Raw genomic sequence first — 26579 nt, 5'->3', positions numbered from 1 at the left:
GGTCTTGTTCACAGATAATGGGTGGGACATTTGAAGTATACCACAGTTATATGATTAGCTAATTAAAGGTGATCTTTATACTTTCAAAGATCAAAATGAAGGTATGTTGGAACTAGGAGACTGTTGCAATAGGTAATGGATAGAACATATTGTTCAAATCTTTCATTGCAATATTGACATGTGGTGAGTGGTTTCAACAGCCTTGAGGATGTGTAATGAATATGCAGGACTATAGTGTAAAGGCTGTGGAAATAAAGCAAGAAGAATCTTTTCTTCTTTCTAGGTTTCACAGTAGTTAAAATTGGGACTTTTAAATGAGAAAGAGTGGACAATCAGTTTTTCTAGAAATAGTTTCTTTTTACAATGGATTTTAATCATTGAAGATTCTGTTTGAGTTACTTGGTGTAATGCTGATGATTATATTATGTTTCAGTAGACTCATGGCATTAATAGGTGTCAATCTGATTGGAGGTGCTGAATACTTAATACTTAATTTTAGTCTTTTTTAGATAAGAGTAGTATGACCAGTAGGCAATATTATAGGAAGTGAATTTTAAGAGAGCACAGTATATGTAGTCTGTAGTTAAGACTGAACATTCACCTGGTTTCTATTTTTACACTTAGTAACCCATTAAGAGTATAGAAGGCGTATCCTTGCTTAATGAGATTTTCTTATGTGTCTATAACTTTTACTCCAGAATGGATTAGATCATTTGTATTGGTGCCTCTTATCTGATAATATAGTTATTAATGTAGGCATTTTATGTACAACAAATATTAAATTACTAAAAGTCTATATAATGCTTCTCTGTTTTTTGTACTTGTTTCCAAATTCATTGTCTCTGCTTTGGTTCTTATCAGGTACACCTGAGTGTGGTGTTTATCAACAAAACTTAGTTGTATTTGTAAGTTTCTTCCTCTAAAAATTCCTAACTTTCTTCCTTGTAGTTATTTTTAGAGACCTGAGCTTCACGTGTAGTTTGAATGAGCTCTTCAGTATGCTGCAACCCGAACTCTGCTCATCAGAATCTTTCTGTCCACAGTGGAAGGAAAAGCCTTTGCAGTGGTCTCCATATCACACATATTTGTAGAAGTTGGATGTGGGCATGGTACACTATTCATTTCACTGGGCTGTCTTAAAACTGGTAACTCTTTACAATGAGAATCACTGCTGAGATAGAGTCATTTATAGTTCATGCTATAATGGAGATGTATAATTCAACCTGAGACACACAAATAGGTTTGGGATGAGGCTCATGACCCCAAAATACTGATACAACCTCAATACTCTGTCACTAAATGCAAATTATGGAAACTCCTAAGTGTGATTAAAGTGACAGTTCCCTCACTTTAATCTTGTTTTTATTCTAGATTATTTGGTTTGAAACACTTGTTAATCAATAGGACATATTGGATCCTTTCCACATAAATTTTACAGATGAGGCTCAGAAAGTAAAGTGGGAGTGAAAGTAAGTGAAGTAAAAGTAAAAGTGAAAATTGACAATACTCAGACTTCACATATGGAACAAACTTTTTATTAGACATTAGTAATAGATAAAATACAGAGAAAAGGGGATGCAGGAAGCAATTAATTTTAGTTAGATTTTTGAATGATAAAAAATAAATTTTTTTTTCGGAATTCCAGGAAGATGGCAGAGGAGGAGCTGGAGGCAAAACAAGCTCTTGCATAGAAAGCAGTTTTAGAGTCCCAGTGAACAGTCCTAAGCCAGAGAATCACACCAAGTGTGCCATCACAGTACAGAGTGTTAGTCCAGAGAGGGAAAATCCAGGCAAGGAGACAGATCTGAGCACTTGTGAGCAGCCGCTGGAGCAGTGGTGGCTGCAGTGGATATAGCCGCCATACCTGCAACACAGTGAGTCCAGGATGAAGGAGCCAGACGCGATGGGAGAGCAGATTCTACTCAACACCAGCAAGAACCGACAAGGAGCAGATATCTTCATCCTGCAGTTCGCAGACCAGAGACGACCCAGGAACCAAGACTCATGAGTAGAAGCCTGACGTCCTCACTCCTTCTCAGGGAGCAGAGGAGGGAAGGCCACCCCTCCCTCCCCACTACTGGATATCTCCATCTTTGATACAGACACAGGCCTGGTTGAGCTGCTAGCTCCAACTCAGGCCTTGGAAGAAAACTTGAGTCATTTAGCAGGTCACAACAACCGAATCTGACTTGCCAGACTCAGCTCTACCCAGGGAAAAGTCACCCAGCTCAGGCAAACAGCCTGGGAGTGGCTTTCTTCACTGGGTAAACAGAGCCAGAGGCTGCCCCCCCTCCCTTTAGCAGCCTTGACAATCAATTGAAATTCAGTAAACATAAACCCTGAGAATGGCTCCAGACTGGGCTCTGTGAGTTTCTCACAAGCTAGCCTCCCAGGGAAAAGCTACTGTTTGCTGAAAGGCCTCAACTCTACCCAGAACCTAGCCTCACCACAGCATCTCCAAACTTGAGGAAACAGCCATCTCCCTCTTTTGTGATACTCAAAACAGATCTCCCTCCCATTGAACTAGCCTGGGAGGAAGATCACAAAATCCTGGATAAAGCAGAGCATTTTTCTGCCTGCTCAAACAAACTGACTTAAGAAACCAACCAAGCCACAGGAAAATCAAACACCACAAGCAGACCAGAGACTCCAACAAGAGGCTGGTTATGGACACAAGGGAGATACAGGATCTTCCCACCCCTTCTAAAAAAAAATCAAAGAACTTTTTTTTTGGTAACTTTTATAAAAATTTTTTTCTAAAACTTTTTTTTCTAATTTTTAAATTTTACCTTTTTTTAAAAAAACTTTTTTTCTAGTAACTTTTTTTCTTTCTCTTATAATTTTTATTTTAGGGGTATAAGTGTGTATGCATTTTCTTTCTAAAATTTTTTTTATTTTTTTGTTTATGTTTAGCTCTACTGAACTTTTGATCCTTTTTTCTTTCTTTCTCATTCTTTTCAACTTTTCTTCTCTTTCGTTCTTCTTTGTGTGACTTAATTGCTGTTCTGCACCTCCTCAGATATACCCGTAGTCGATTATTAGACCTTATCCTCCATTGTGTACACACTTAATCCAGAAATTTATTACTCAATTCAAAACCTCTTAGACTTAAATTCCTTAATAGCAGTACTACCTCTTTATACCTATATAATATTTTAAGTATTTTTATTTTTAAGTTTTTCACGTCTCCTTTACATCCCTCCCCTTCTCTCATTATATTCACGTTCTTCTTTGAGTATTTCGTTTTCAAATTTGCATAATTTTTAAGCACTGCACTTTTTATTTTTTAATTTTTGCTTTTCTATTTTTTCTTGTCTCTTTTTTTCTCTTTCTCTTACTTCTTTTTTTCTCTCTATCTACTTTCATCCTAACCAACCTATTTTCCACTTTGAGGTTAGGAATTAGTTTAGTTAACTCTCTCTGTGCCTTCCCACATCCCTCTATTCCTATTTTTACCCACATTTCTTCTTAAACCTAATAATTTCTAGTTTGCCAAATTCTTCTTTGTGGTTCATAGCCCATTAATATATAGTTGTTTGATGTTGATTATTAGTTGGCTTCCACATGAAGATAATCAGAGAGAATTATGTAAGGTTGTTGAATTCCTTTTACAAGAAGCCTTACATGGAAGGTAATTTGCTTGGTTCACTGAATCAAAGTCACTGTTTTGGTCATAATATGAATAAATGGATGCAAGATCCTTTGTGTGGTCTCTTTTAAGAGAAAGGTGTGAGAGAGTGGGTGGATGGATAGATGTTTATAGGCTAGATTATGTGTAAGAAGATGGATGGTAGCCAGTGGCTAATGCCTATAATCTTAGTGATTCTGGATACTGACTGAGACCCGGGAGATTGAGGTTCAAAGTCATCACAGATAGAAAAGTCCGAGAGACCCTATCTTCAATTAACCAGCAAAATGCCAGACTAGAGGCATGGCTCAAATGGTAGGGCAGCCATGAGTATGAAAGGTAAGTGGGAGCATGAGGCCCTGATACTGACAGAAAAACTCAAATCAAGAAGAGAGAGAGAGAGAGGATGAAAGTAGGACAGTTCAATGATAGAGCATGAGCAATAGTTAACTCATTCTCAGTCATCTAGTCTGTAGTCTCTCCTTTTATTTAGTTTTATTAGCTTTAAATAGTTGTACAAGAGGATTACAATTTAACATGTCAGCTTATGAGTACACTGCATCTTGATCAATATCACCTCTTTCATCAGTCTCCTCGATCCCTCCTAAATTCACCCAGCCCTTCAGTTTTTCTGGTTTCCTAGAATATGCATTGAATATTATAAATGCATTCTCCCTCATCTCTTCCTCTCAGTTTGATGTGCTTTCCTTCTTTCTCCTTTCTGTTTTTGAGAAACAGGGTTTCTTCTTCAGTCTCTTTCTTGCTATGTTTCAACTAAAATCTTAAGAAATAAAGAAGGTGGGCTGGGAAGGTGGCTCAGTGGTAGAGCACTTGCTTTGCATACATGAGGCTCTGGGTTCGATTCCTCAGCACCACATAAGCAGAAAAAAACAGCTGGAAGTGGCGCCGTGGCTCAAGTGGTAGAGGGCTAGCCTTGAGGGGAAGAGCTGAGGGACAGTGCCCAGGCCCAGAGTTCAGGCCCCATGACTAGACCCCCCCCCCAAAAAAAAAATAAAGAAAGAAGGTTAGACTCTTTGACATCTTATTGAAGAGAAATGAGATCAATTTTCATTACTTGTTTTGTCTGCTTGACATAAAGTTACCAAAGGAGAAAATGCTTATGCATACTCATTTTTATCATTTATAAACTTTGCCTTTAAAATACTGTAAAAATTCAAGCAGCCTAATGATCTACAATGACAGATGAAGCTATTTCTTCCCACCCACCTCTCTTTGAGGACACAGATTTTTTTTTCACCTTCACAGAAGACAGGCACAAATCCATGCCATCATTGTTTAATACAGTGACTACTAGTCGCCTATCCAGGTGACTCTCAATAGAACCTTCAAAACAGAGTTTTTCCCTTACTTAAGCGTCAAGAGCACGATCTCTTCTCCATCACTCTCACAGAAACTCACCTGACACCTTCATGTATGTCATCTTATATTGTTCGTTAAAGTACTTCTAAAGCACAGGTTTATTTTGGCTCTTCTGTCATGGCTTCTTAGTTTAAACATGGTCAGAGTTGTGGACAATCGTGTCTTTCTGAGTATAGTACAATTTATTTATTTCAAATAAAAAGTCAGCACTTACTTGAATTTCTTGAAGACTATAGCAAATGGAATCACATTGGTGGGGCGCATCTGGGGAGAAAGAAATGGACTTTTTTGTTATTTGCAATAACTGTCCCACAGAACTAACGGGGTTCCATGAGAACTATATTCATCCCCTCCTACAGTAGAGCCTCCCTGACCACTGCTATTAAGTCCCATGATTTCCTTACAGCCACAATGAAAATGTAGCATCCAGCACATAAACAGTGGCTTAAAGTTTATTCTTGTGATTTAAAGTTTATTCCAAAGTTCATACAAGATAGGAATGTTTCAAGTTCTTAGTCTATAATTCTTTCATATATATAAGTATATATATATATATATATATATATATATATATATATATATATATATATACAGGAATAAAGTTCAGGTGCATAGGAGTACAGGGTTGCTGAGCTATTGATTGTCTCATAGCCTATTTTTAAAATAGTTCTTAATATTATCATCTATTGGTTGTACCAAGGGGGAGCTCCATACATGCATAAAAAGTACCCCAATCAAATTCACTCCCTCTATCACTCTCTTTCATTTCCTCTCCTCTTTTTTAAAACAATTTCATTGTTTTATTTTCATACATACATATAAAATATTTTGACCAAATTTCTCTGGAGGATGAGATCTGAAGATTGCTGTTCCAAATCAGCCTGGATAGGAAAGCCCATGAGACTCTTTGTCCCCATTCATTCCCCCTTCCTCATTTTTCTCCCACTTTCTCTCCCCTATTGCCCCCTCCAAATTATGCAGTTCATTTCTAACACATTGTCTTGTGAGTATCGCTGTTGCATTGCTTCCGCCTTTGTTCTTTGTCTCACCATTCTGTTGTTTCCCTTCCCTTCTGGAATTCAGATAAATGTATATACAATACCAGGTACCAAAATAAAATACAATGACAACAGGGGATAAATCATAGGGGAAAAACCACAAAATAAAAAGGGATCACATAGTACATTAAAAATAACAACAAAGAAAAACTTCTTGTTTCTGTATCTTGGAGTTCATTTCTCTTATCATCTTATATGAGCTATTACGCTCATCTGCTAGGACTATCCTAGGCATATACTAATTATTACCAATAAGGGAAACCATGGGTTCTATACTTTTTTGGGTTATCTCCAATCACAGAAAAAGCTGGAAGTGGAGCTATGGCTCAAGTGGTAGAGCGCTAGCCTTGAGCAGAAGGAGTTCAGCGCCAGGTCTAGAGTTCAAGCCCCAGGATGGACAAAATAAAATAAAATAAAAAATAAATTGATTATATTTTTATTCACCCTTCCCATTGGCTCTCTTCAATTCTGCTCCACCCTTGCCCTAACTCTTTTCATTTTCACATCATTCATGTTTTCTTTTTTTTCCTTTTTTGCTTTTTTTTTTTTTTTGCTGCTCCTGGGGTGTGAACTCAGGGCTCAGGCTCTGTCCCTGAGCTCCTTTTGTTCAATGCTAGCACTCTATGATTTGAGCTCCAGCTCCACTTTGGCTTTTTCTGTAATTCATTGGAGATAAGAGTCTCATGGATTTTCCTTTCCCTGGGCTGGCTTCAAATTGTGATCCTCAGATCTCACCTCCTGAATAGCTAGGATTGTGGGTGTGAGCCACTGGTGCTGGCTCCTGGTGTATGTTAATTATACATTAGAATTTTACTGTGGTATTATATCTCACATGTGCATATATTATAGTTTAGTTGCTGACCTGCACTGGGGCCTTTGTGCTGGCAGTGGAACCTGCTTTGTAGACACTTTTGTGGGGCCACTTTGTGGGGTGGTCTGGGGCTCCCTTTTCCTCAGGGTTACCTCTATCTTTCAAAATGTTCATGAAGTCAACACTGCTTTCTCCACAGAATTCATGAGCACTTTTGTAATAAATTGGAGTAGGAATAGTAGTTTTACGTGTTGTGTCTGTGAAGAAGAGAGTGCCAGAGGATGTAAAACAATCTTCTTCTTAGCTGATCTCTCTAAAAGTGTGACCTCTCATCCCTTCATTATGTTCAGAGCACATTGTCCATTTCCCGACTGCAGGAATTCATTATCTCTTTCTATGGTTATTTTTTATGCCCCTCAAATAGTGCCATAAACAAGAATCTTAACTATGACTAAAACTTTAGCATTATCTTTGAGTACTAGAGCCAGCATGAGATGTAAAGTCAAAGCTTCAAGTATGGCTTTATAATTTTGTTTCATTTGCACGAGGTCTAGCCAAGAGAGATGAAAATCTCATGCTTATCAGATTTGGGGTTCTAATATTGTTATCAGAAAGCCTCTGTGTGTGAAGTAACTGTCAAATAAAAGACACACAGGATTAGAAATAGACAGAGCCATTGGTGATTAGAGAAGCTAGTAACAAATTGCTTACACATATTGTCAGGAAGATAGTATAATCATTCAATATCATTATATAATGAAAGTTAAACAGCTTATCACATAGATAGGCTGATTAAGAGCATATAGAATCCTATAGTCAGTGGTGGCACCCAGGGCAGAAGAAATTTTACACTGTTGCTATTTAAATCAGCAGAGGATTAAATCAGTGGAGAAAACGGGATGAGAAGTGGGAACATTTTAGAGAATGGAAATTCCTAGACAAAGACTATGAAGTATTTTCTGGACAGTGGTAAATTATATGCTAGCTATACTGTTGCCTATCTATTTTCTTTGTGTCTAAGATTTTTCCAAATCTTGTGGAGTCGACACCTCAAATATTTGCTATGAATTTTCTATTTATAGGGAAAAATTTGACAGCTATATAAAGCTCTATGAAATCCTTGGGACTTTATGCAGTGACTTGCTAAGCTCAAAGGACATCCTGGATTCCTTAAGGAATGAGAATGTTGACCTGATGATTTTGGATTCAGTAGATTTCTGCTCTTTGCTGATTGCTGAGAAACTTGGAAACCCATTTGTGTGCTTACTTTCCACGGCATTTGCTAACGGCAACTTTGGGTTGCCAAGTCCATTGTCTTATGTTCCAGTATACTATCCACTGCTGAGTGGAGAAATGGACTTCTGGGGCCTAGTAAAGAACATTCTAAAGTCTGTTGATTTTCCTATGAAGCAAAAAAAAAAGTACTCTACCTTTGACAACACCATCAAGCAGCATTTCGCAGAAGGCTCTAGGCCAGTTTTGGCTCATCTTCTCCAGAAAACAGAGTTTTGGTTTGTGAATTCAGATTTTGCCTTGGATTTTGTCAGGCTTCTGTTTCCTAACACTGTTTATATTGGAGGCATCCTGGACAAACCTGTAATGCCAATACCACAAGTAAGTAAAACATTAGCCATTGGACCAGACTTTATGCAGGGGCTTTCAGTGCCCAACTGGGGGCTGCCATGTAGCAAAGGGATCCTGAGAATGATACAGGATGTGGCACAAGAGGCACGTACAGAGGACACCCACGCTCACAGCTGTACAAGTAAGTGCTGCGCCTTCCCCAGCTCTGACGTTTAAGTCTCATTGACCACAGTCTAGAGCAGGTCAAAGCCTTTAAGTAAGCCATTAAGTTAAAGATGACATTTGCCTTTGCACTTAAATGTGTACATGAAATAATTAGCGAGTTTCAGTTACTCGCAACAATTGATAAAGATCTGAGTTAGTCACAATGAAACGGACAGCACTGAAGACAGGGCATTTACTAGGGCAGCTTTTAGTGGACTGAAAGAAAGAACTGCAGTGTTCTCCCTAGCTCTCCACCCTGCAGAACTCTTGCCTCTCACTATAGTAAAACATTATGAATCGATTCATCTGGGATGGCTCTAACTGAAATAAATGGTGAAAGCTGAACCAGTCATCTAATGCACAGCCTGGACCCAGAAGCAACACCACTGAAAATTTACAGGTGTGGCTAGGTAAGGTAAGTTGGCTGCAGTTGTTACTTATCTGCACTGAGAATTTTTTTTTACACAAATTGTACAATATTCTTCCACTTGTTGGCAGATATAACCATCTTTTGAAATAACCATATTTTTCTGTAATTTTTTTTGGTCCGGTAGTGGGGCCTGAACTCTGGGCCTGGGCGCTGTCCCTCAGCTCTTCAGCTCAAGGCTAGCGCTCTACCACTTGAGCCACAGCACCACTTCCGGCTTTTTTCTTTTTGCTTATGTGGTGCTGAGGAATCGAACCCAGGGCCTCATGCATGCAAGGCAAGCACTCTACCACTGAGCCACCTTCCCAGCCCCTTTTTTTGTAATTTTTTTTTTTTTTGGGTCCGGTTGTGGGGCCTGAACTCTGGGCCTGGGTGCTGTCCCTCAGCTCTTCAGCTCAAGGCTAGCGCTCTACCACTTGAGCCACAGCGCCACTTCCGGCTTTTTGCTTTTTGCTTATGTGGTGCTGAGGAATCGAACCCAGGGCCTTGAGCATGCAAGGCAAGAGCTCTACCACTGAGCCACCTTCCCAGCCCCCTTTTTCTGTAATTTTTATAGCCACTTTTATAAAGGGGTGGCCTGAATTCTCAGGTGATATAGGAGGCCTTCAAAGTACCTTTCAGCTCACAGTAAGATAGGATCTGGATTTTCCAGGAACCAAATGAATCCCCTTTAGCCCCTGCCTTTGCCTTGAGTGGACATCAGGAGATGGGAATGATGCATGGATAAGAAAGTTGTATTTGCTGGAAGGAGTTTCTAAATTTGGGAGACAAGTTTAAAAGTAATGTCAAAGAACTTGACCTTGTTCTACTTCCAATTCTTATGACAATAATGTCCTCCCAAAATTTCTAACTCACTCATGTATGTTCTGCTAGCCATTAGCATCTCTGGTCCATCCCTTGAAAAATTTATGAATCTCCATACTTCTCAGGACCTAGAGTGTACAATGAGGAGGATGCTGATACTAGGAGTTCAATGTACTAAGATACCTCTACCTATCCTATCTTCTCTATTCCAGAAAATAGTGAAACATTCGGCATCTATAGCACTTATTGCTGCATTATGCCATAAATACTTCATGTGAAATAAAGTCTGTAGGGTAAATAATAACCTAAATCCCTTTCCATACTCATCCTTTATTATTTAACATATTTATATGATGAAATGAGTGCACAGTATTAGAAAACTAACTTGTAAGCTATCCAGATACTATAAACGTGAGCATAATACAGGCATACAATGTGACTAGGCTATGAAATAGGCCATGAAAAAAATGCCAGGAAAGTGAGTACAAGGCACCAATAGTTGGGTATATTTAGTAAACTGTCCGATTTGCATTTCATATCTGCCTTACAAAATGTTACTAATAAATCAGTAACTTCCTTTTATTTTTTTGTCTTATTCTAGGAATTGGAGAACTTCATTTCTAAGTTTGAAATCTCTGGTTTTGTTCTTGTGTCCCTGGGCTCAATACTGAACTGGTTTCAGAGCCAAACATTACTGGAGGAGATGAACAACGCCTTTGCCCTTCTTCCTCAAGGGGTGATATAGAACTGTAAGAGTTCTCTTTGAAATTGGCTACAAATGTCAAAATCATGGATTGGATTCCTCAGAATGACCTCTTGGGAAAGAGCTGCCCAGTCTGCTCCTCTCATTTTATTGACACATATTTGGGGGGCACCTGTTTACTCTGATGCAGCTGGGCATATGTACAAGCACAAGAAAGAGCTGTTAATGGATAAATACACATTTCCGGAGGGCAAGAGAAGGGAAGCAGCAGGTCGAGTTCTTGGCGCTTTGGGCTACCTTCTACATGGGATTCAACAGCCATTTTCTCTTATTTTCTACCTAGGACAGTAAACCCTCAAACCTCTAACCAGAAATAACTATTTGTCACGTGACCTTGCCCCTACTGTATTTGGCACTGAATGGTCACTCCAATACAATTCAAGACCATAAGTGAACTGCAAGAATACAAACCCAGTGACATGTTGTCACTCTTTCAATGTTTTCTTGTGTACCTGTTTAGCAGGAGCCACCATGTGAACATGCATGTACATGGACACACACACACACATGCTTTTAATCCAAAAAGTGGGTGATGGGTGATGAATGCACATTATCACAACCGTGATGTCAACAGTTTGGAGGGTCTGCTAGGCTATTTGAGCAACTGTGGTAGTTTATTAAGTCCACTAATTCTTTGGCAACCAACTTCATATGCTCCAATGAGGGTTCTTTGTCACAGTGCTTTTTAGAGATCTTTCACAGCTACACTCAGTGACTAGATGAGAGTTTACGAAATTCAGATTATAGCTCAAAATTAGGGAATTTAATACAGATGTATATACCTTCAAATAACAATGTTTTTATGTATTTATATATTTATTGGGGAAAAGTGTTCATTTTCTAGGACACAAGTAGAGTCTGTAAGAGACACAATTTGAGATTAACTCTTGGTCAAAAATTATTTTGGATTTCTCTAAATATGTGTAGAGCAGAGAGAGAAACTGGAAACAGAGAGGTATACATTCTGTTATTCCCTGAATTCAAAATAGAAGAAATCACCTAAGCAGTAAAAATTTTATGAGAGATCTATGATAAGTGAAGCAGAGAGTAAATCGTAGTGAGAAAAGTAAAACACAAGATAGAATAAAGAACAAAAAGATCAGTGGAAAGATTGAGAAAGATGTTTCATTTGCTGAGCTTTTTGGTGATTTTCCAACAATTCTTTTCTTTTCTTTTTTTATTGTGAAAATACTGTACAGAGGGGTTACAATTGCATGGGCAAGACAATGAGTACATTTCTTATCAAGCATTGTAGCCTCCTCCTTTGTTTCCCCTTCCCATCCCTTCCCATCCTCCCCCACCTCCCACCTAATCTCCTCCTCCCCTCACCAAAGTTGTAAAGTTAGTTTTCGACATAACGACTTGTATATCTCATTGTTGCAATGGGTCCACCTGTATCCCTATTTAAACGATTTGTTTTCCCCTTCTCCTCCACAATTATACCAACATCAAATACAGTGAAAGCAGGGGTTATACTGTGGGAGAGGGACATACAAAGCAACAAAGGAATAATCTTATAAATGTGTTAGAAACGATCGCATGAAAGAAAAAAACATTTGAATACATATCTTAGGGTTCATTTCCCTAACATCAACTTATCTGACCTTTTCTGCTTGACTCAGACATATACTGGTTATTGCAAATAAGGGAAACCATGGGACCTATGTTTCTTTGGACCTGGCCTACTTCACTTAATGTAATTTTTTCCAAGTCTTTCCATCTCCTAACAAATGGGGCAATGTCATTCTTTCTGATGGAGGTATAGAATCCCATTGTGTATATATACCACATTTTCTTGATCCATTCATCTACTGAGGGGCATCTGGATTGGTTCCATATCTTAGCTATGGTAAATAATGCTGCAATAAACATAGTCGTGCTGGTAACTTTAATGTGAACATTTGGGTAAATGCCCAAAAGTGGGATTGCTGGGTCATAGGGGAGCTCTATGTGGAGTCTTTTGAGGAACCTCCATACTACTTTCCAAAGTGGTTGAACAAGTTTACACTCCCACCAACAATGCAGTAAGGTTCCCTTCTGTCCACATCCCCTCCAGCATCTGTTGTTATTAGAGTTCTTGATTCTAGCCATTCTAACTGGGCTGAGGTGGCATCTCCATGTTGTTTCGATTTCCATTTCTTTTATGTCTAGGGAGGTTGAGCATTTCTTCAAGTGTCTATTGTCCGTCCTTCTTTCTTCTTCAGAGAAGTTTCTCTTTAAGTCTTTAGCCCACTTATTTACTGGGCAGTTGTTTCTTTGAAGATTTGTTGTTGGGGGATTTAATTTTTTGAGTTCCAGGTATATTTTAGATATGTGACCCTTCTCCATTCTATGGCTAGTGAAGATCTTCTCCCAATCCGTGGGCTTTCTATTGATTTTGCTAGCTATGTCCTTTGCCATGCAGAAGCTCTGCACTTTCATGCAATCCCATTTGTCCAACCTTTCGTTGATTTGATGTATTTCTGGGTCTCTATTAAGAAAATTTCAGCCTATGCCAAGGAGACCTAGGGTTTCTCCTATTCCATCCTGTAATGTTTTCAGGGTGTCTGCTTTGACTCCGAGTCTTTGATCCATTTGGAGTTGATTCTGATCTAGCTTTAGTTTTCTACAAGTAGTTAACCAATTTTGCCAGCACCATTTACTGAAGAGGCTGTTTTTCTTCCATTCTATTTTTTTTAGTTCCCTTATCGAAGATTAGATGACTATAGATCTGTAGGTTCATTTCTGGGTTTTCAATTCTATTCCATTGGTCCTGAGGTCTGTTCTTGTGCCAGTACCAAGCTGTCTTGATTCCTATGGCTTTGTAGTAGAGTTTGAAATTTGGTATTGATATTCCTCCAGCACTGTTTTTTCTGTTGAGGATCATTTTTGCTATTCAGGGTCTTTTATTGTTCCATATGAATTTTTGGATTGCCTCTTCCATTTCCCTGAAGAATGAGGTTGGAATATTGATAGGTATCGCGTTGAATTTGTAGATAGCCTTGTGAAGTATTGCCATTTTCACGATGTTGATCTTTCCAATCCAGGAGCATGGAAGTTTTTGCCACTTTCTTTTTTTTTTTTTTTTTTTTAATTTAATTTAATTTTATTTGTGAACATACTGTACAGAGGAGTTACAGTTACATGGGCAGGATAATGTGTACATTTCTTACCAAGCATTGCAGCCTCCTCCTTTGTTTACCCTTCACATCCCTTCCCAGCCTCCCCCCTCCCCCCCTAATCCCAATCCTTCTCCTTCCTCCCCACCCCAGCCCCCCCCCCCCCACCAACGTTGTAAAGTTCGTTTTGGACATGACAACTTGTACTTCTCATTGTTGCAACAGGTCCACCTGTATCCTTAAACAACTGGTTTTTCCCCATCTCTTCCACAAGTTATACTGACATCAAATATAGTGAAAGCAAGGGTTATACTGTGGGGGAGGCACATACAAAGCAACAAAGAGATAATCTTATAAATGTGTTAGAAACACATGCATGAAAGAAAAAAACATTAAAATACACATCTAAGGGTTCATTTTCCTGACATCACATTATCTGACCTTTTCCGCTTGACTCATACATATACTAGATATTACAAATAAGGGAAACCATGGGACCTATGTTTCTTTGGACCTGGCTTACTTCACTTAATATAATTTTTTCCAAGTTTTTCCATTTCCTAACAAATGGGGCAATGTCATTCTTTCTGATGGAGGCATAGAATTCCATTGTGTATATATACCACATTTTCTTGATCCATTCATCTACTGAGGGGCATCTGGGTTGGTTCCAGATCTTAGCTATGGTAAATAATGCTGCAATAAACATAGTTGTGCTGGTAGCTTTAGTGTGGTCTTGTTTGTAAACATTAGGGTAAATGCCCAAAAGTGGGATTGCTGGGTCATAGGGGAGCTCTATGTGGAGTCTTTTGAGGAACCTCCATACTGCTTTCCAAAGTGGTTGAACAAGTTTACATTCCCACCAACAATGAAGTAAGGTTCCTTTCTGTCCACATCCCCTCCAGCATCTGTTGTTGTTAGAGTTCTTGATTTTTGCCGTTCTAACTGGAGTGAGGTGATATCTCAATGTTGTTTTGATTTGCATTTCTTTCATGGCTAGGGATGTTGAACATTTCTTCATGTGTCTATTGGCCATCCTTCTTTCTTCTTCAGAGAAGTTTCTCTTTAAGTCTTTCGCCCACTTATTTATTGGGCAGTTGTTTCTTTGAGGATTTGTTGTTGGGGGGTTTAATTTTTTGAGTTCCAAGTATATTTTAGATATGAGACCCTTGTCCGTTGTATGGCTAGTAAAGATCTTCTCCCAATCCGTGGGCTTTCTATTGATCTTGCTAGCTATGTCATTTGCCCTGCAGAAGCTCTGCAACTTTATGCAATCCCATTTGTCCAACCTTTCTTTGATTTCTTGTGTTTCCGGGTCTCTATTCAGAAAATTTCGGCCTGAGCCAAGGAGACCCAGGGTTTCTCCTATTCCATCCTGTAATGTTTTCAGAGTGTCTGCTTTGAGTTCAAGGTCTTTGATCCATTTGGAGTTGATTCTGGTGCAGGGTGATATATAAGGATCTAGCTTAAGTTTTCTACATGTAGTTAACCAATTTTGCCAGCACCATTTACTGAAGAGGTTGTCTTTCTTCCATTCTATTGTTTTAGCTCCCTTATCGAAGATTAGATGGCTATAGGTCTGTAGGTTCATTTCTGGGTTTTCAATTCTATTCCATTGGTCCTGAGGTCTGTTCTTATGCCAGTACCAAGCTGTTTTGATTACTATGGCTTTATAGTAGAGTTTGAAATTTGGTATTGATATTCCTCCAGCAGTGTTCTTTCCGTTGAGGAGCGTTTTTGCTATTCGGGGTCTTTTATTGTTCCATATGAATTTTTGGATTGTCTCTTCTATTTCCTTGAAGAATGAGGTTGGAATTTTGATAGGTATTGCGTTGAATTTGTAGATAGCCTTGGGAAGTATTGCCATTTTCACGATGTTAATCTTTCCAATCCAGGAGCATGGGAGGTTTTGCCATTTTTTAAGTTCTGTGTTGATTTCCTTTTTCAAGATTTTAAAGTTTTCATCATAGAGGTCCTTCACTTCTTTAGTTAAGTTAATTCCTAGGTATTTTATTTTTTGTGGGGCTATTACAAATGGAGTTGCTTTCCTAATTTCAGCCACACTTTTCTCATTGTTGGCATACAGAAAAGCCATTGATTTTTGGGGGTTAATTTTATAACCTGCTACTTTGCCGAAGTTTTGAATCAGCTTGAGTAATTTGGGAGTGGAGTCTATGGGATTCTTTAAATACAAGATCATGTCATCTGCAAAGAGGAAGAGTTTTATTTCTTCTTTCCCTATTTGGATCCCCTTTATGTCTGCATCTTGTCTTATTGCTGTAGCTAGGCATTCTAATACTAGATTGAAGAGAAGTGGAGAGAGTGGGCATCCTTGTCTTGTTCCTGAGTTAAGAGGAAATGGCTTTAGTTTTTCACCATTGAGTATAATGCTGGCTGTAGGTTTGTCATATACAGCCTTTATCGTATTGAGGAATGTTCCATGGATTCCTAATTTTTCCAAAACCTTCATCATAAAGGGGTGTTGGATCTTGTCGAATGCTTTTTCTGCATCTATTGAGATAACCATGTGGTTCTTATTCTTGCTCCTGTTGATGTGATGAACAATATTAATTGATTTGCGTATATTGAACCAGCTTTGCATCCCTGAAATGAATCCTGTTTGATCGTGGTGTATCATTTTTTGGATGAATTGTTGAAGTCGATTGGCCAAAATTTTGTTGAGAAGTTTTGCATCAATGTTCATCAAAGAAATGGATCTATAGTTCTCTTTCTTTGATGAGTCCCTGCCTGGTTTTGGGATGAGGGTTATGATGGCTTCATAGAATGTGTTCGGTAGTGAGCTTTCTCTTTCAATTTCATTGAAGAGTTGGAGGAGTATTGGTGTGAGCTCTGCTTTGAAGGCCTTGTAAAATTCCGCTGTAAAACCATCTGGTCCTGGACTTTTCTTAGCTGGGAGGTCTCTTATTGCTGTTTCTATTTCAATGCTTGATATGGGCCTGTTAAGCTGGTTTAACTCATCTTGGTTTAGTTTTGGCATGTCAATATTTGCTAGGAAAAGGTCCATTTCTGTCAAGTTCTCAAACTTATTAGCATAAAGTTTTGAGAAGTATTCCCTTATAATGTTATGAATCTTGGTTGTTTCCGTGGTGATGTTTCCATTTTCATCTCTGAGTTTATTAATTTGGGTGTGTTCTCTTCTTTTTCTGATAAGATTTGCTAAGGGTCTGTCAATTTTGTTAAGTTTTTCGAAGAACCAACTCTTTGTTTTGTTGATTCTTTCTATAGTTTTTTTGGATTCTAATTCATTTAATTCTGATTTAATTTTGATTATTTCTTTCAGTCTACTGGATTGGGGTTTATCTTGCTGCTCTTTTTCAAGGAGGTTTAGATGTGTCATTAAATTGCTAGTTTCAGATTTCTCCAATTTGTTGATGTAGGAGCTCAGAGCTATAAACTTGCCTCTGAGTACTGCCTTTGCTGTGTCCCAGAGGAGCTGGTAATTTGTGTGTTCATTTTTGTTGAATAGCATGAACATTTGAATTTCCTTTCTAATCTCTTCCATGACCCACTCTTGATTCAGCAGTGTGTTGTTCAGCCTCCATGTGATACTGGACTTTCTTTGGTGGCTTTTGGTGTTGAGTTCTAATTTTATTCCTTTGTGGTCAGAGAGAATGCAAGGTATAACTTCAATGTTTCTGAATTTAGACAAGTTTGCTTTGTGGCCTAAAATGTGGTCTATTTTAGAAAACGTTCCATGTGCTGCTGAGAAAAACGTGTATTCTGATGCTGCTGGGTGAAATGTTCGGTAGATGTCTGTTAAGTCTAGTTGATCTATGCAGCTGTTTAGATCTGCGGTTTCTCTGTTGAGTTTTTGCCGAGTTGATCTATCTAGTGGAGAGAGTGGTGTGTTAAAATCCCCAACAATTAATGTCTTTGTATCTATATGGGATTTGAGGGAAAGTAGTGTTTCTTTGATAAATTTGGGTGCTCCATTGTTTGGCGAATAGATATTTAGAATTGTAATATCCTCCTGAAGGAGAGATCCTTTAATTAGTATGTAGCGACCTTCTTTATCTCTTCTCACGAATTTTAATTTGAAGTCTATTTTATCTGATATTAAGATTGCAACTCCCGCCTGTTTATGGGGGCCGTTTGCTTGGTAGATTTTGTTCCAGCCTTTAACATTGAAAATGTGTTTGTTTTTACGGGCAAGATGTGACTCCTGCAGGCAGCAGATAGAAGGGTCTTGTTTTTTAATCCAACTAGACAGTCTATGTCGCTTAATTGGAGAGTTCAGTCCGTTAACATTAAGAGATAGGACTGAGAGGTATTTGGGAGTTCCTGTCATGTTATCCACCTTCTTGGGGGCTGCGATAACTAGGTTCTTCCTATGGTTCTTGGATTCTCAGTTTGGGTGCAGTTTCTTGGCCTTTGTTGCGGTCTTGTTGGTTTTCTATGTGTACGACATCTTTAAGAATCTTTTGTAGGGCTGGTTTGGTGGAGATGTATTGTTTCAATTTTTCTTTGCTATGGAAGGTTTTTATTTGGCCTTCAGTTATGAAGGAGAGTTTAACTGGGTACAGTATTCTTGGTTGATAGTTGTTTGTTTTTAGGGCATGGCATACATCATTCCAGGCTCTTCTTGCTTTGATTGTCTCTGCTGAGAAATCTGAGGTGATTCTAATTGGTTTCCCTTTATAGGTGATTAACCTTTTCTCCTTGACAGCTTTAAGGATCTTTTCCTTGGTCTGAGTTGATCCTGTGTGGATTATAATGTGACGGTGGGATGTCCTATTCTGGTCTGGTCTATTTGGGGTTCTAAAAGCTTCTTGTATCTGAATAGGCCTATCTTTTTGTATGTTTGGGAAGTTCTCTGCTAGGATCCTGTTAAACAAATTTCCTAGACCATTAACTTCTGTTTCTAGGTGCTCCTCTACACCCATTATCCTTAGATTAGGCCTTCTGATGGTGTCTTCTAGGTGTTGGATAGATCTATCATACCTCTTGGACTTGTCTTGGATGGTTGTATGTTCTTTCTCTATAATATCTAGGCTGTCTTCAATCCCTGAGATTCGATCTTCTGCATGGTCTAACCTGCTGTCAAGACTCTCTACTTTGTTTTTTATCTCTTTTCCTTCTAATTAGTCAGCTTTGATGGCTTCAAGTTCTTTGTTGAAGCTCTGTTTTAGGTCTTGTATGAATTTCTTTACTTCCTTAATTTGGTGGTCAGTGTTTGTTCTCAAATCACTTAGTTGATTGGTTATGGTTTCTTTGGACTCCCATTCCTTCTGTTGGGTTCCATTCAGCATTCCCTTTGTGGTCTCCCTGACTTCCTTCAGCTCTTTGTTAATGGATTCCATGAATGCCTTTACTGATCTTTGTGTGTTCTCTACCTGGTCTCTCAATTCCTGAATTACTCTTTGATTAGCTTCCTCCTGTTTGTGGGATTCCTGCAGTTCTCTTTCCTCCCGTTCGTGGGATTCCTGCAGTTCTCTTTGAGTGTTCTCAGCCTGCTCACGCCATTCCTCCCTTTCTCTTTGAGTATTCTCAAGTTGTTCACGCAAATCCTGTATCATTTTTTGAGTAGCTTCCTCACGCTTATGATATTCCTGCATAAACTTTTGGGATGCCTCCTCTCTCTCCCTATCACGCTCATACAGAGTCCTTTGTAAGTTGTCAAACTTCTCATTTATCATATTTGCCACCAGTGTTTGTAGAGCTATTTGGGAACTCTCTTCTGGATTGTTCATTATCTGATCTGACCCCTGATTATCAAGATTGGGAATTGAGATACCCATTGCCATTTTTCTTGTGTTTTTTCGGCTTACTCTGCCCATTTGAGATGAAAATAGCACCAGTTTTGTGCTAGAACACTATCTTAAGGCAACCATCAACCAACGTTTGCATTTATACAGTCAATAGTCTACAGATACAATCTAGTTCAACAGATACATCTATTCAACATCAAACAACTATATGTTAATGGGCTTCGAACCGCAGAGAAGAATTTGGGAAACCAGAGATTTTTAGGGTTAGGGAGAGATGTGGGTAAAAATTAGGAATAGATTGGTGTGGGGAGGCACAGGGAGAGTTAACTATGTCCTAATCTCAATGCAGGAAATAGGTTGGGTAGGATGCAAGTAGAGAGGGAGAGAAAAAGAAGAAAGGTAAAGGGAAATGAAAAGAGACCAGAAAAAAAAATTAGAAACGTAAAAATTAATATAGTTATGGAGATTGAAAGACCATCTATTTAGAGAGGAATGTGAATATAATGAGAAAACAGGAGGGAGATAGAGGAGATGTGAAAAACTTAAAAAATGCTTAAAATATTATATAGGTATAAAGAGGTAGTACTGCTATTAAGGAATTTAAGTCTCAGAGGTTTTGGATTGAGTAATAAATTTGTGGATTAAGTGTGTACACAATGGGGGATAGGGTCTACTAGTTAACTATGGGTTTATCAGGATGTGCAGGACAAGAGTTAAGTCACATACAGAAGAACAAAAGAAAGGAAAAGGTGAAAAGGATAAGAAAGGGAGAAAAAAAAAGATCAGAAGTTCAGTAGAGCTAGACAAAAAACAAAAAGATAATTAAGAAAGAAAGAAAAAGAGAGAGAAGACAAGAAAAGAAAGGAAAACGTACATTCACGTATTCCTAAAATAAAAATTATAAGAGGGAAAAAAAGTTACTGGAAAACAATTATTTTTTCAAAAAAGGCAAAAATTAAAGATTAATAAAAGTTTTAGAAAAGGAAAAAAAGATTTTATGTATATAAGGTACCAAAAAAAAAAAAGAAAGAAAAAAGAAAAGAAGAAAAAAAAGTTCTTTGATTTTTTTTTTTTTTTTGATTTTTTTTGGGAGGGGTGGGAAGAATCCTGTATCTCCCTTTTGTCTGTAACCAGCCTCTAGTTGGAGTCTCTGGTCAGCTTGAGGTCCTGTGGCTTGATTGGTTTCTTCAGTCAGTTTGTTCAAACAGGCAGAAAAATGCTCTGCTTTACCCAAGATTTTGAGATCCCCCTCCCAGGTTAGTTTAATGGGAGGGTGATCTGCTTTGAGAATCATAAAAGAGGGGTGATGAGGCTAGGTTCTGGTAGAGTTGAGGCCTTTCAACAAACAGTAGCTTTTCCCTGGGGCTATTTTGTGAAAAATTCACAGAGCCCACCCTGGAGCCATTCTCAGGGTTTCTGTTTTTCAATTGATTGTGGAGGCTGCTAGAGGGAGGGGCAGCCTCTGGCTCTGGTTACCCAGTGAGGAAAGCCACTCCAATGGCTGGTGCCTGAGCTGGGTGACTTTTCCCTGGATGGAGCTGAGTCTGGCAGGTCACTTCGCCGTTAAGTTCTTGTGACCTGTTAAATGACTCGTTTTATTCCAAGGCCTGAGTTGGAGCTAGCAGCTCCTCCGAGCTTTGTCGGTATCCAAGATGGAGATCACCGGTGCTGGGGGGGGAGGGGTGGCCTTCCCTCCTCTGCTCCCTGAGAAGGAGTGAGGAAGTCGGGCTTCTACTCACGCCGAGTCTTGGATTCTGGGTCGTCTCTGGTCTGCAAAGTGCAGGATGAAGTTGTCCGCTCCTTGTCGGTTCTTGCTGGTGTTGAGTAGAATCCTCTCGCCCGCTGCGTCTGGCTCCTTCGTCCTGGACTCTCTGTGTGAGCGCTCAGGTATGGCCGCGGCTGCGGTCGCCGCTGCGACCCTGCCGCCGCCGCCGCGGCTGCTGGCAGGCGCTCAGATGTGTCTCCTTGTCTTGGCTTTCCCTCTCTTGTCTAACTCTCTGTCCTGTGATGGCACACTTGGTGTGATTCTCTGGCTTAGGACTGTTCACTGGAACTCTAAAACTGCTTTCTATGCGAGAGCTTGTTCAGATTCCAGCTTCTCCTCCGCCATCTTCCCGGAACTCCGTTTTTGCCACTTTCTAAGTGCTGTTTTGATTTCCTTTTTCAAGTTTTTAAAGTTTTCATCATAGAGGTCCTTCACTTCTTTGGTTAAGTTAATTCCTAGGTATTTTATTTTTTTGTGGGGCTATTATGAATGGAATTGCTTTCCTAATTTCAGCCACACTATTCTCATTATTGATATACAGAAAAGCCATTTTATATTTTGCCAAAGTTTTGAATCAGCTTGAGTAATTTGGGAGTGGAGTCTATGGGATTCTTGAAATACAAGATCATATCATTTGCAAAGAGGGAGAGTTTTACTTCTTCTTTCCCTATTTGGATGCCCTTTATGTTTGCCTCTTGTCTTATTGCTGTAGCTAGACATTCTAATACTAGATTGAAGAGAAGTGGAGAGAGTGGACATCCTTGTCTTGTTCCTGAGTTAAGAGGAAATGGCTTTAGCTTTTCACCATTAAGTATAATGCTGGCTGTAGGTTTGTCATATACAGTCTTTATTGTATTGAGGAATGTTCCATGGATTCCTAATTTTTCCAGAACCTTCATCATAAAGGGATGTTTGATCTTGTCAAATGCTTTTTCTGCATCTATTGAGATAATCATGTGGTTCTTATCCTTGCTCCTGTTGATGTGATGAATTATATTATTTGATTTGTGTATATTGAACCAGATTTGCATCCCTGAAATGAATCCTGTTTGATCGTGGTGTATGATTTTTTGGATGAATTGTTGAAGTCGATTGACCAAAATTTTGTTGAGAAGTTTTGCATCAATGTTCATCAAAGAAATGGATCTATAGTTCTCTTTCTTTGATGAGTCCCTGCCTGGTTTTGGGATGAGGGTTATGATGCTTATTAGAATGAGGTCGATAGTGAACTTTCTCTTTCAATTTCATTGAAGAGTTGGAGGAGTATTGGTGTGAACTCTGCTTTGAAGGCCTTGTAGAATTCCATTGTGAAGCCATCTGGCCCTGGGCTTTTCTTAGATTGGAGGTCTCTTATTGCTGTTTCTATTTCAATACTTGATATGGGCCTGTTAAGATGACTTAACTCATCTTGGTTTAGTTTCGGCATGTGAATATTTGCTAGGAAAAGGTCCATTTCTGCCAAATTCTCAAACTTATTAGCAGAAAGTTTTGAGAAGTATTCCCTTATAATGTTCTGAATCTTGGTGGTTTCTGTGGTAACGTTTCATTCTCATCTCTGATATGATTTTTCTGATAAGATTTTCTAAGGGTCTGTCAATTTTGTTCATTTTTTCAAAGAATCAGCTCTTTGTTTTGTTGATTCTTTCTATGGTTTCTTTGGATTCTAATTCATTTAATTCTGATTTAATTTTAATTATTTCTTTCTGTCTACTGTATTAGGGTTTATCTTGCTGCTCTTTTTCAAGGAGACTCAGATGTCTCATTAAATTGTTGGTTTCAGATTTCTCCAATTTGTTGATGTAGGAGCTCAGAGCTATAAACTTGCCTCTGAGTACTGCCTTTGCTGTGTCCCAGAGGAGCTGGTAATTTGTGTGTTCAGTTTTGTTAAATATCATGAACATTTGAATTTCCTTTCTAATTTCTTCCATGACCCACTCGTGATTCAGCAGTGTGTTGTTCAGCCTCCATGTGTTACAGGACTTTCTTTGGTGGCTTTTGGTGTTGAGTTCTAATTTATTCCCTTGTGGAATGCAAGGTATAACTTCAATGTTTCTGAATTTGGACAAGTTTACTTTGTGGCCTAAAATGTGGTCTATTTTGGAAAATGTTTCATGTGCTACTGAGAAAAACGTGTATTCTGATACTGGTGCATGAAATATTTGGTCTGTTAAATCTAGTTGATCGATGCAGTTGTTTAGATCTGGGGTTTCTCTGTTGAGTTTTTGCTGAGTTGATCTATCTAGTGGGGAAAGTGGTGTGTTAAAGTCCCCAACAATTAATGTCTTTGGATGTATGTGGGATTTGAGGGAAAGTAGTGTTTCTTGGATAAATTTGGGTTCTCGGTTGCTTGGTGAATAGATATCTAGAATTGTAATATCCTCCTGAAGGAGAGATCCCTTAATTAGTATGTAGCGACCTTCTTTATCTCTTCTCACTACTTTTAATTTGACGTCTATTTTATCTGATATTAGGATTGCAACTTGCGCCTGTTTATGGGGGCCGTTTGCTTGGTAGATTTCCAACAATTCTGATCTCAGAGGTGTGCCAAAGATATTTTTTACTGAAGGAATGCTGAATTTATTTCCAGCTTTTATGCATTTATGATACCACCTTTGGATAGTCCTCATGCAAAATCAATAAATCCAGAGTTTTAAAAGTCACTTTGTTATTCCTTTATTCTTTTTTTTTTGTGTGTGTGTGTGTGTGCGGTTGTGGGGCCTGAACTCTGGGCCTGGGCACTGTCCCTCAGCTCTTCAGCTCAAGGTTAGCACTCTACAACTTGAGCCACAGTGCCACTTCCGGCTTTTTTTCCTGCTTATGTGGTGGTGAGGAATCGAACCCAGGGCCTCAAGCACGCAAGGCAAGCGCTCTACCACTAAGCCACCTTCCCAGCCCTATTTCTCTATTCTTTTTTCCTGAGTATTCAAAAAAAACTAAAATATTTTGCTCTCTTTTTCTTATTTGCTACAGCACACCGTAGCATCTGTGTGTTTGTTACACATGGTGGAATAAACAGTGTTAATGAGGCTATCCGGCATGGTGTACCATGGTGAGAATTCCAGTTAATGCAGACTAGCCCATAAACATGTTCCATGTAGAAGCAAAAAAACTTGGTGTCTCACTTTCAATGATCAACCTCACAGCAGAAACATTGGCTCTGAAAGTGAAACAAGTTATAGAAGACAAGAGGTGAGTAGCTGATCGCTAAGGCCAGATGCTATTCTAACACTTAAGGTAACAATATGTGTCTATTTTTCGGTAAGCTGAGTTTTACAGTTCATTGTTGTATGTGTATATGATGGAAAACGTTGACTTGTGTCCTCTGAGAGTAACACTAGGACAATTTAGGTGAAGTATTGAGAATAATTTTCTACATTATGGCTTTGATGATCCCAAACTCCACATACAGAGTCTCTTGGAGAATTTTGGTTTGCAGAGTCTGGATCCATCATGACATTCAGCTCTGACATCCAATGTGACCTTCTTAGAGAATTCATCTATGACAGCTCAGTAATTTCTTCTATCAACCCAATGACATCATTTTTTGTTAATGTTTCTTAAGGCTCACAATTACTTTATGTTTTCATGATAATGTCCCCCAACATTAACGAACAGAGAGCAATCTCCCAGAGAACAGCAGTGTGGTTCTCGTCTTAACACTCTGTTCTCAGTTCCAGCACAAGGGCTGTTACCAAGTAGGTAGTTAGTGAATGATGGAAGGTATGCTTCTATAAAAGAAGCCCAGTAACCTTCCAGGCAAAGTACTGCCAATCCGATACAGAGACCACATGTGAAGAGAAGGAAAAGCATTGTCTTCCTTATAACTAAGAGGAATTAGAACAATTACTGGAGTTTCAAGAGCATGATCTTAATACAGATCTCAAAGGTTCACATGCTACCTTGCATGTGGGAGACGTTAACAAAGTCTTGTTATAATGAATGAAACACGGACACGTAGCTTGAGGTTCTTAGGTCTAGGTTCTAGATCTTTTACATATATTACATCAAATGTAATTTTTCTGTTGTGTATACTAAGATTCCTTGAGCTGGCCCTGGTCTTTGCAGGCTGAGTCACTTGTAGAGTGTTGCACTTTTAGGATGAATTAGTGATCAATCATTGTATAGAAGTTTTATTGAATGTTTTCAAGGCCATACCAACAAAATTCCTTTGATAGCAACCTATGGAATTAGAAAGGGTAAAAGTGTGTGTGTGTGTGTGTGTGTGTGTGTGTGTGTGTGTGTGTGTGTGTGAGTGTGTGTGTGTGTATGCGCACACGTGCGCATGTGTGTGTGCCTCATGGTCACACATAGTGATGCCTCCTTATCTGTTTCTGCCAAACCAGGTACAAGTCTGCAGCGGTGGCAGCCAGCATCATCAGGCACTCCCAGCCCTTCACCCCCTGCCCAGCGCCTGGTGGGTTGGATCGACCACATCCTCCAGAATAAGGGTGCAGAGCACCTCAGGCCTTATACCTTACAGCAGCCGTGGACTGAGCTGCATCTGCTCAACATCTTCCTGTTCCTGCTGGGCTTCACTCTGGGTGTTCTGTGGCTTTGTGGGAAGCTGCTGATCCTGCTGACCAGGTGGCTAAAGGCAGCCAGGAAGCTGAAGAAGACATAATGCTTAGTATGGCCTAGCCATGACGGTGTTGGAGATTCTCTGGTTCTTTGCAGGCATCCCCTTTTCAAGCCCAGGGCACTCTGAGGTTCTCTCCTTTCCTCCACCTATTTTACAATTGGCTCCTCTTTATTATCTGCTTCTTAAAAAAATATTTATGCACCACATGGACTCCTTGAGTTGCTCCTTTTGATTTGGACCTCTCTGTGCAGACACAAATCTTCCCTAGCCAGCCCTGTGCGCTCCTTGCCCCCATGTTTTCTTCTTTTTGGCAAAGTGGGTTTCTTTTTTGGTTGTTGTTGTTGTTCTCTCTCTCTCTCTCTCTCTCTCTGTGCTGATACTAGGCCTTAAACTCAGAGCCAGGCTCTCTTGCTTGGCTTTATGCTCAAGACTGGTACTCTTCTATTTAAGCCACAGTTCTATTTCTGGCTTTTTGCTAGCTAACTGGACTTACAAGTATCCTGGACTTACCTACCTGAGCTAGCTTCAAACTAGGATTCTCAGATCTCAGCCTCCCAAGACCTGGCTGACACATGTTCTGACGACTGCATTCCCCCTGTCCAGATTACTTTTCAGTCTCTTTCCCTTTCTCCTTCTAGCACCTTACATAAAATACATATTTAACAAATTCTTACATTTTCCTCTGACCTGTTGCCTCTCTGAAGCTGTCCTCAAAGTTCCAGAAGCCTCCTCTGTTCTCCTCCACTCAG

The 26579-nt window shown here is 39.2% G+C and overlaps 1 protein-coding gene across 1 annotated transcript; it reads left to right on the top strand.

The window, feature by feature from the left end:
• Positions 1-3539: 3539 nt before the first annotated feature.
• Positions 3540-25998, top strand: Ugt3a1 (UDP glycosyltransferase family 3 member A1). Its single transcript, XM_042690530.1, is given in 8 exon segments — positions 3540-3631; positions 7960-8491; positions 10498-10654; positions 10657-10716; positions 24222-24296; positions 24299-24440; positions 25595-25649; positions 25651-25998. Coding segments are annotated over 8 exon segments (1335 nt in total). The 3' UTR covers positions 25873-25998.
• Positions 25999-26579: the final 581 nt, after the last annotated feature.

Source organism: Dipodomys spectabilis, unplaced genomic scaffold (assembly GCF_019054845.1).
Source record: "Dipodomys spectabilis isolate Male_0828 unplaced genomic scaffold, ASM1905484v1 ptg000138l, whole genome shotgun sequence".
NCBI classification, from domain to species: Eukaryota; Metazoa; Chordata; class Mammalia; order Rodentia; family Heteromyidae; genus Dipodomys; species Dipodomys spectabilis.
Note: the sequence above shows the minus strand (reverse complement) of the source record. Positions and strands in the feature narration are given on the sequence as shown.